The sequence below is a fragment of the Ochotona princeps genome, chromosome 24 (assembly GCF_030435755.1).
Source record: "Ochotona princeps isolate mOchPri1 chromosome 24, mOchPri1.hap1, whole genome shotgun sequence".
NCBI lineage: Eukaryota > Metazoa > Chordata > Mammalia > Lagomorpha > Ochotonidae > Ochotona > Ochotona princeps.
The window spans coordinates 32,892,501-32,903,412 of record NC_080855.1 but is presented as its reverse complement, the minus strand read 5'-3'; the positions used below and the strand labels follow the sequence as shown (position 1 = coordinate 32,903,412).

Genomic DNA, 10,912 nt, shown 5'->3' with positions numbered 1-10,912 from the left:
AAACTCAATTATTGTTTATTTGAAAGGGTGACAGAGGGGCAGCGAGGCAGAGTTATCTCTCATTAGCTGGTTTACTATTCAAATCACTTCAGGAGCCTGGTTTCCCATAGGGACAGCCGCAACCCAAGTCCTTGGGTCATCATCTTTTGCTTTCCCAGGAGTTACTAGCAGGAAGTTGAGCTGGAAGTAGAGTAGCTGAATCTCCAATGGGTTGTCCCTGTCAACAAGGAAGTTTCGCCACAATCCCAGGTCCTCAACAGCTGCTTCATTTGACACAGCCAGTAAATGCAAGACAAGCAGCTCATCTGTGCCAAGGCACTGAGCCACAGGCTGGGGCAGACAGGAAAGGACGACGCAGTCCTTGTTTTCATGGGGTCCAAAGTCTAGTGAGACTCAGAGTTGGGAAGCGCAACTGTAGTTTATACAAAACCTCAACAAGGAGACTGGGCAGATGGTTTTTCCTTACATCAAAGACTATTACCCAGAGGTTCAGAGCAGGGGACAGTGGTTTAAAAGTTCTTTGGAAATTCAGTGGAGTTTTGGTGTTAGCACACAGGGTTTTATGCCAGGCTCCCTCTCATGTCCCATGGCACCAGCATACCTCGATCTCAGGACAAGTCCACCAAACCAAACAAGTGTGAAAATCAAGTTGATTTTTATTGGCTTTTATACGCTCTTGGAGAAAACCATTCACATGTAAAAGTTTGACATCTGACATGAGACTTATTCACACTTTGATTTTACACATAAATTCTTCCATTTGTCCACAGAGTTTTCTCATGATGACAGCCGCGAAATGGACACACTATTAAAAAATGAAACCAAATACAGCGAGGCAGGGAATGCAGCGTCATGCTGATTTCAGTCTCCATGTGTACCTTCATACATGATTCTGGAAGTATTTGCTGTGAGCTTATTATACTATGAACCAGAGATCACCCGAGGTCACAAATAAAACCTCTTCTTGTTGTAGAAAAATATCACGAAAATATTAGTGCTATTCAAGATGTTCATTTTGAACGAATATACGAGACACTGGTTCAAGCCCTCTCACACAGAGATCACAACACACGCCGTCAAGACTGAGTGACCGATGAAATATCCTTTACCCACCGCTACTGGCTTAGTCCTGGGCGCGGCTTATGAAGCCAGTTAAACACGAGAGGGAATCAGAACATCTTCATAATTTCTTCTTGGTTTGAGACTCAGCAAAATCAACAATGAAACAATGGCAAGATCTGCGTTTCTTCCTGATACAAGAAATTTGCTAAAAAAATCTGTAACTATAAAACAGATTTACTTTTCTTATATAAATAAATGGCTAGTGTTTTGTTTTGTTTTGTTTTGTTTTTCCTCTCCCCAGGGTTGGGGTCTGATTTAGAGAGGTTTCAGATTTCAATCTGGGCTCTCTTTTCCCAGAGAGTGGGGAGAAATGGCAGAGTATTATCCGGGAAGCTCGACCACCAAGGAGGTGTTTCAAAGATGTCTATAGAGCACTGCCGACCATCCACCCAAATGCCAGAGTTTCCTTTCTTGCAATCATGTCAATTTCAAAGAAAAGAGGTCTCTCTGAAGCTATATACAGCAGCAGACACATGAGCATTTCTTTTCCGACTTGATACACAGTTAACATTAAGTGATGTCAGATATTTGTCACGTCAATGTGTGTAGGCACATAGGAACTCCGTAGCTCTACTGCAGGGGCGAGTTCTTCAGCGGGATCATAATTCTGGATTCCATTTCCTGAATAAGCGGGACTGGAAAAAGGAGCAAAGTTACTGTGCCTGCTGCTTCTCGGACACCCGACGGCAGAAACCCAGGCCCGAGTGGGTGCCGAGACGCTGAGGGAGACGTGCTCCCTGATAAAACCCGAACCCTGGGGAACCTGGGGTTCATCTCAGAGAGAAAAACTTGCTTAGGAAAGCTCACAACAGGCCTGTGGGGGCATCCTCTAAGGCGCTATTAAAACAGATCCTACACGGGGACTGTTTTCCTTTCTGCGAAATTAGCAAAGTGCAAATTGTAAGGAAAAATGGAGGCTTCCGCAAAGGTTATGTGGAGTCGAATCAATTTATATGAAACCAAATAACCAGGCACTTGAGTGGAGCTTACACAAAGGAGCGGCTACTCTGTGCTTGGAAACCAGACCTCTGGGATCGGCGGGGTTGAGAAAGAGCAGCGGAAGCAAGCATATTCTGTGATTTTTCTGAGGCAAAAAGACAAGGTTGACGTCAACTTTGCCCACGAATGGCTCTTCCATGTTCGTGGTAGTACATGGGCTCAGATACACCTAACATGCCATTTGCTGAGGACTGGTACCTCTGTAAGTACTATAGAGTTGTCTCAGTCCAACTGGTTCCTCACTAAGACACAACAAACAAGGCCTCACCATCCACAGTCACGTACATATTCAATCTCATTATACATACAGAATGCTTAGTCTCTCAAACTAACACCTTTAAATCCATAGTTTGGGGAACTGACCATTTTGATCAGAAAGGGAAGGCTTACGAAGAATTTTGTGTCATGTACTTTCAGGAAATACAGAATTTACAAAAGGAGGGTCACGATGTAAACTGACCAGATCCTAAGGGTTGGGGAAGCGTACCAGACCACACGTATATCTGAAGCATGCGCATTACCTGTGTAGTACACCAGTTCTTCCCAGCCATGTTTATGCCAGGCGGCGTTCCGGATGTCCTCCCTGGTCTGAAGATCCTTGTAAGCTTAAAAATAACCACACGGAAGAAGCAAGGCTTAGAAGCAAACACAACGCCCCACATTTCCACTGGTGCACCCACTGAGCTGGTCGTCAGCTTGTTTCTCATTACTTCAGACAGTACTGATCTGTGAAAACCCGGAGCTGTTAACTGTGAGCAAAATTAACATCACACCCTGTGGGGGAAGCACAGCAACCTTCCACGAATCTTTCCTGGTCAGTCCATCCATACTGCTACACACCAAATGAATTTCTTCAATAACATGATCTGTTCGTTAGCAGGAACTCATATCAGATAAGCAACATCAAATTGAGTTTCCGTTTTTACAAAGCACTATGTGATCTGTGCAGGAAGCTATGATCAATGCAGGGGAGCAGAGAGAGACAACGCAAGGCACGGCACGGCACGGCAGAGGCCCGCTGAGCATGCTGATGAATTCAACGACAGAGTCGGCAAGCACCGGGGAGGTGTCTGCCTGGAAGCTGTCATCTCACCGGGTGACTGGAAGGAGTGTGTGACACATGAGTATAGGAAAGAAAGGTGCTCTGGGTGCGGGAACAACACTGTCCTAGGCAGCACATGGTCCTTGGGGTCCTGCAACTCAATCTCACTGGTGCTGTAAATGGAGTCCTTGGCTAATGATTCCAAACTTGTGCAAGATGCTTCTGCTCACTTATCAGAGAAATGCCTACTAAGGCTCCTTCCCTGGGCTCTGGTCTCTGCTGCCCAGGGGTCCTTCCCTGGGTTCTGGTCTCCGCTGCCCAGGGGTCCTTCCCTGGGCTCTGGTCTCCGCTGCCCAGGGGTCCTTCCCTGGGCTCTGGTCTCCGCTGCCCAGGGGTCCTAACCTGGGCTCTGGTCTCTGCTGCCCAGGGGTCCTTCCCTGGGTTCTGGTCTCTGCTGCCCAGGGGTCCTTCCCTGGGTTCTGGGACAGGCATGTCCCCATGGGACTTCCTTCTTCCTAAGAAAATCCTACCCTATGGTTAACCACCTAAAAGATAGAATTTCTCCCTATTGCACACAGCTTGGGGAGGCTTTTAAAGTTTTCTTAATGAGAAAAAAAAAATGATCGTGGTAAAATGCAGACAATAAAACCTCCATTTTAACCATCTGAAGCCTGCAGCCCAGTAGCAGCCAGCACAGTTACTGCCATCCACCTCCACAGCTGGCACTGGCTCTCCATTTCTCCCTGCCTCTGGCCCCTCGCAATCTCTATTCTACTTCCTGTTGCTGCGAATCTGTCCAATTCTAGGTTCCCAGGTAAGCAGACTCGTGTGTGTTGTTTGCCATCAGCACGATGCCCTCAAGGTTCATCCTGTTGTAGCATGCCATTTTATAGCTGAATACTGTTCTACTATAGATCCAGGCCACATCCATCAACACACATCTGGCTTGCGGGAGGATTTTGGAGGACAGCCCTTGAGCGTGTTCACACAGGCAGGAACAGCCTGTAGACAGGGTGGTGGAAGGGGCAGGCAAGGCGAGGAGGCAGGAGGTGGGGGGAGGCCCAGCGCCAAGCGCAAGGGCAAAGGGCAGGGGTGCTGGGTTGTGAAGGGATGAGCCTTGAAGCCCAGATGTTCTGAGGCCTGAGCCTGGCTCAAAAGCCACAGATTCTGGCTGAGTTAGCCACTGGCTAGGAGCCACAGAGATGGTATCTCAGCTGTGGCAGGTAGCTGTGTGGATGAAAAGGGATTAAACAACCCAGTAACTGACACACTAGTGGTACCTGGTCAATGTCGGCTCTTTCTCTAAACAAAATGGAAGCCTGAGGGCTAAGTTTTTGGGGTGGGCAATTGAGAAATTCAGTGTGTAGCACACTCTAATACATTTTTCCCCGCAAGACAGGATTTGGGCAGTGGATATGGGGGACACCAACTGCAGGCAACAGTGGACACTTTGGTGTGAAAGGAAGGTGAAGAAAGACACGGCTTCAGAAATAACAAGTGAGTTGCAGCTGACAGCTCTCAGATGCCAGAGGTACAGGGTGCTCCTGACTTGCAGTCTGCCTGGAGGACCACCATGATGGACTCCTGCCATCTGGCTGCGGCTCTGTGAAGCCAGAGTTCTCAGTGCAGGGCAGACCCCCTAACCTGTCAGAGCTCATCTGCACACAGCCTGCCAATGTCCTCCATCCACAAGTCCTAATCTCGGTGCTCTGGGTGCAAACGGGCTGAGTGCCTGGGTTAACCATTGGTGAGAGCCAGTGCATACGGCCTACAGGAACCTCCTCCCGACGGACCCTGACCCGTGCAGCTCCACTCAGTCATGTACGGGGATGCCTGGGAAGGAGGACAGTTCCTGTTCTCTGGACAGCACACACACTCGCTACCTGTGAAATAGGTGACCGCAAATTACGTGTGGTCTAGCCTCAAAAGACAAGGGAACATGCTTGGGTACATTTGTTTCTAAACCCATGGCATCTGAAAATGCAGATATCTGTGGGGCCAAATCAGAGCCCAGCTGCCCTGTGGTACTCTGACCGCCGAAGTCTAATAACGACAACCATTGCCCCACTCAGGGCTGTGCCCTCCTCAACCCCCAGGGAAGCCCTATATGTGAGGTGGCCGAGAGCACAGAGGCCCTGGTTGAGTCAGCATCTATGCAGCCTGAGCAGGCGGTGTTGGCCCAGACTCTTAGGGTGAAAAGCAGGGTATCTACTGCCTCAGCTCACCCATTCACACTGAGGTTGCTGCAGCTGCTCTACCACCTAGCTGGTCAGCTCTAGGAGCCGGATTCTAGTACCTCTTTGCTCAGTCCTTCCTTCCCTACTGTGCCTGTTGGTCTAGAGCGAATCTCCAAGTTGAGTGTGTATTCTCCCTTTACTGATTTCCCCCAAGCGTATGTGACTCAACCCTTCTCTACACTCCACCCTAGGTCTCCAGAGTGCCTGCAGAGAAGTCCATAAGTGACTTCCACACAGTGGACTCATGTCATAGTATCTGCACTTCGTGTCCTCTTTCAGCTTGCCATCCTGATACCTGTTAAACTAAAACATGACAGGGAGTCAGGACCACCACACCTGGCAGAACCACCGCAGGGGGCAAACTAACACCTCAGCTGATTCTCATGGATGGAATACAGCTGTGCTTCTCCTGAGACCCCCCCCATTGCCAAGGGACCAGAAAGGCCCTTACCCAGACCTGGTTCCTGCTGCAGCAGAGAGAGAGAGAGAGCAGGAGACCTGGACCAGTCCTTGAAAGTCAGGAAGGATGGAGCCAAACAAAACGGGTGTGGATGGAATTGTAGGAGAAAGCAACATCAGGCCCCGGATGCAAAGGTGGGCAGTGAGTCGGGGCATTACCCTTCTGGGGACAACAGGAAGTCCAAGCATAAAGGGAGGTGGACAGCACTCTGCTTTCCTCCTCGCCTTCCTATGGCTGCCTGCTACACCTGTCCTCTTCCTCCCACCACCACCCCCACTCCGCCAGTTACTGGTGTGCCCAGCATCTGTGGCTCTCTGGCAGCAGGGTCTCTGGTGAGATCTGCTCGCTCTTCACTGTAACTGACTCCTGCCCAGTCTTCAATGTCACCAACTGAGACAGGAAGGCAGATAAATACATACCCCAGAGGTGATGTACCATGTACAGCTGCCCAATCTGAGAGAAGAAGCCTCCAACGGCTTCATTGCTGTCCTGTCTGAAGCGAATCGCTCGAGCCCTTTGAGAGAACACAAAGTTCAGATGGTCAAACAGATCTATTACAAAGAATCAGAAATGAACCTTCTTCCACACCCAGGGCAAGCTGTCTGGGAGGAAGACCAGAAGTTATTGTGAGGCCTGTAAGACATCAACATCATTTTCTTTAGCTGTGTTCATCGTCTGGGGGGTGGAGGGGAGACAGTGTCCAGGAATGTTACCAACAGCACTGCGCTGCAGATTCTCCATGCAGAGGTGGGAACACCCACAGAAAGCCTTCAACTCAGAGAGCCTCTCTGCTCTGAAAACACTCCAAGCGGAGGGGGAGGAAATTTGGAACTTGGAACACCCAAGATGCTGCAGGCCCCGTTTCCAGGGAACAAGGCCGAAAGAGACACCAGGATGTGGCTGGAGATAGACAGCCAACTCATGAGGGACACACGCTCTCTCTGCACTCCTAGAAGGACCCTGCAGCTCCTGTGGGCAGCACAGGAGGGAATGCACAGACCCTGCTGCTCCTGTGGGCAGCACATGATGGCCTGGGCACAGACCCTGCTGGTCCTGTGGGCAGCACAGGAGGGAATGGGTACAGACCCTGCTGCTGCTGTGGGCAGCACATGATGGCCTGGGCACAGACCCTGATGCTGCTGTGGGCAGCACAGGAGGGAATGGGCACAGACCCTGCAGCTCCTGTGCTGCCCACAGGAGGGAATGGGCACAGACCCTGCTGCTCCTGTGGGCAGCACAGGATGGCCTGGGCACAGACCCTGCTGCTCCTGTGGGCAGCACAGGATGGCCTGGGCACAGGCTCTGCTGCTCCTGTGGGCAGCACAGGATGGACTTGGCACACTGTGTCTTGGCTGTGGCCACTGTGATATCACTGCCCAAAAAGGAAGTGGGAGGGAAATGGTTACAAACTGACACTTGTCCAAAACCTTTTTTTTTTTTTTTTTAGAATTTCTTGTCAGAAAAGTTGTTGGTTTTTTCCAAGATCTTCTTTCACGCTGTGTCAGGTGCTTCATGTCTAGTGATGTATCTAATTCCTAAAAATGTGTATGCTTTTGCAGGAGCATTTTTCTTGGACTGGAAGGTGGAAATAAACAAGAAAGGGTCCTCAAACGGACATGGAACCATCAGCAGGAGCCCAGCTGATGTCTAGTAAGAAACACCAGCTACAGGTGACCCACTGAGTTTATACCAGCCTTTGTTCTTGTCTGAGGTCACACTCATGTCAGCGTCCCAGAGTTGACAGGACTTGGAGGGGGACACATACTCATTCCAGCTCACTTGAAACATGTGGAGACTGGCAAACGATCCCAATCCACTACTGGCTCCAGCGAGGCCTTGAGACCTAGCTGTGCCAGAATGAGACACTTAGCACCAACATCTCAAAGCGGCACACAGAAGCAGAACACAAGCAGTTTGCTCTATGAGCCGTGAAGCCAGGCCCGTCTCCACCCCCACAACCCCCCCACCAGCCATGAACCCCAGGGGTCACCAGACCAGAGGGTTCAGGTTTCAGGTAGTAAAGGAGGGGTCTTCTACTACCTTCGCTCCTTCACCTGACCCCACCGCTGCCCCTGCCCCGCCTTGGACTAAATATTGATAACACTGAATTCTTTAACCTTGATATTTAAAATTAGATGATGGATCGGCGAGCAAGTTAATCTCACTGAGAAATTACTGGAATTAAATAAATCATTTTTCATGCGCATTCGACCTCCACTCGGAAGGCTTTCATTTGATAGTGATACAAATCCTTGATCGTTCACTTCATTCTGCATTTTTTTTGTTCTAATTCGGTTCTGGTAGGCAAAGAAAACGTACCTGCCTCGGCCTGCGAATATTCAGAAGCATGCCCTGGAGCGATCACCCCATCTCACATAGTGACCTATGTGCCAAAATATAAGCGGAATGCTCAACTGGCTTTATAAACAGATTCTAACATCCCTGAGTAACCTAGCGCATCCCGTGGGCTCCCTGAGGAGCAAACTTGAATTAGCAACACGTGCAAATCCCACCCGTGGGTGATCATGCTGTGTGATCACCTAAATGATTACAGCTGTAGGTCTGGAACAAAGAGCAGAAACAGAAACAAAAGTGCTTTGGTACACCGGTGTCTGTAAAAGCAATATCCGATCAAATACCTGTTTCCCAGTTTTCAAATGGAAATAAATAATGAACTTGTATTATTTAGCCTCTGATGACCTGAGAAGAAGAGTCATTAGGGAGAATCATTAAAATCCTGTGCTGGGGCTCGAAGAGACCTCAAGAGTTATTTCATGCAAAGTAAGAGATTTCCTAACTGGAGAAGGTCATAGATAATGCCAGGAATTGGTCAGTCACAGCAAAGACGGACACCGCGAGCAGGGGCCTGAGTGACTCGCACGCACAGCTTTCCCTAGCAAAATCAGGACTTGACACAGTTACCTGTTGGCCAGGCACAGAAACCCTGACCACCGTTAGTAAAACAAAAGCATTAAGGCAGAGACATATGAAAAGCTTACAGGAAAAAGTACCCAAAAGCTTTTCCAGAGATGGCCAAGATCTGTTTTGTTTCAAATGATGTTGGGAAATTCTTCTTGGATTTCAAGTGAAAATATTCTCAAAGAAATACTGTGCTTACAGAAGTGTTGGAGACTAGAGAAAGCGAAACTAACAAAGCGATTTCCACCAAACCCTACTGTCCTTTTTGTCTTTTTCCCATTCTGTGTCTCAGGCCCAGACTTTAGCTGACGAATGACCAATAACTTATTTTTGTGTTCCTCCTAATTCCTGAGGCTTTTTTAAATCTGTCTTTTGTGCCTCTTCTTTTATTTCTGCTATCACAGCCGGACAGCATCCTGGGGAAAACTGTTGTTTCGTCACCAGTGGTCACGGACATGGTTCAGCAACGAGTTCAATGGAGGTCGCTGGAAGACGCTCCATCAGCCGCATGGCCCTACAGCACTCAGCCCAGGCAGGCTGGGACAGCTGTGGGACAGCTGTGGGACAGCTGGGGGACTGCTCCCGGCTGCTGTGTGGGTGGCAGAGGAGAGGAGGCAACCACACGGCAGCGAGGCTGGGCAGCCTCAGAGAGCACAGGTACTCATGACGTACTCAGCAGGCACTCATATCTTTTTGGTGAAATGTTTGGGTTTTTTCTAATTCTTCATTCATGAAAACAAGGTTTAAAAGTTACTTAAACTTCTTATTTACTTATTTCTACTGCACGAAAACAATGAACAAAATTTACCACCTTCAGTACAGCAGAGTTTAACTGTGTCAAGTATATTCACATTGTTGTCAACAGATCTCTAGAACTTATCCATTTTATATGACTGAAATTCTATTCCCATTAAACACCAAGGCAGCCTGTCCCCTAACCCAGCCCTATGCAACCAGCTTTGTGTTTTCTGCATTTTGATTCCTCATGGAAGCGGAATCAAACATTACTTTTTTGTGGCCAGTTTATTTTACTTCGTGTAATGTCTTCAAGCCCATGTTGTAGCATCAGAAAGGACTCTCTTCTTTTTCAGGGATGACTGATATTCCATGCTACATGTTCACATGTTCACCTACTCCCTTGTCCATGGACACCAAGGAAGTGCCTGCCTTTCATCTACTGGGAATAAGGCTGTGATCATGGCGCTGCAAACACCTCTTTGAGATCCTGCTTTGAATTCATTTCACTGAGTCCTCAGAAGTAGGATGGCTGGGTCACACTATAAATGCATTAAAAAAATTTTTTTTTTTTAGAAATCTCCGACAATTTTATGTTATAATGATTGTCACAAAAGTCTGTTTTCCATAATTGCTGTACCCTGTAACATCGTACAGTACACAAAGGGCTTTCGCTCACTCTACATCCTTGCCAATGCCTATTTTCTGATCTCTCCACAGTAACCACTCTAATGGGCAGATGACACCTCCTCGTGGTTTCTGTTTACATTTCTCTTATGATTAATGATGTTGAGCATATTTCCATTTGTTCATAGGCCACTTCTGTATCTTCTCTGGAGAGCTCTTGATTCAAGTCCTTTAATCATTTTCAACTGGGTCGTTTGTATTATTATTCAGTTGGATGAGTTCTTTATACCTTATTATTATTATTATATGTCACTTATCAGATATGACTTGGAAGGCAGCTATGTTCACCACTATACCACCAATGCTGTCTAATTTTTATATTTTGAAGGATTTTAATAAATCACCCCCTGGCAGCTGCCACCATGATTTGTGCTTTTGTGTTACATCTGAAAACTTTCTGCCTAATTCTAGGTTACAAAGATTTTCCCCTATACTTTCTTATGTAAGGTTTATATTTTGGCTCCTACATTTGGTCTACGATCCAGTTTGAGCTCACTTTTGTGTGTAACACGGGATAGGAGTCTACATTCATGTTTGTGTGTAACATGGGGTACGAGCCTACATCTGTGTTTCTCAAGGACAGTCAGCCGTTGTTGAAAATGCTGCCTTTTCTCCATTGAATTAACAGTGGAATATACGTAAAAAATTGCTTTGAAGCAGTTGTTTCGGTGCAGTGGGTGAGGTCAACATCTGGGATACCTACATCCCGTA

The 10,912-nt window shown here is 47.8% G+C and overlaps 1 protein-coding gene across 1 annotated transcript in view; it reads right to left on the bottom strand.

Moving 5' to 3' along the window:
- Positions 1-1,362: 1,362 nt before the first annotated feature.
- The window catches only part of NIPSNAP2 (nipsnap homolog 2), a 29,800-nt gene continuing 20,250 nt past the window's right edge, over positions 1,363-10,912 (bottom strand). The window contains exons 8-10 of the mRNA XM_058680757.1: positions 6,280-6,374; positions 2,643-2,726; positions 1,363-1,757 (exon numbers count right to left, since the gene is read on the bottom strand). Coding sequence (XP_058536740.1) covers positions 1,693-1,757; positions 2,643-2,726; positions 6,280-6,374 — 244 coding nt within the window. The 3' untranslated portion in view covers positions 1,363-1,692. The remainder of the gene's footprint in view (positions 1,758-2,642; positions 2,727-6,279; positions 6,375-10,912) is intronic.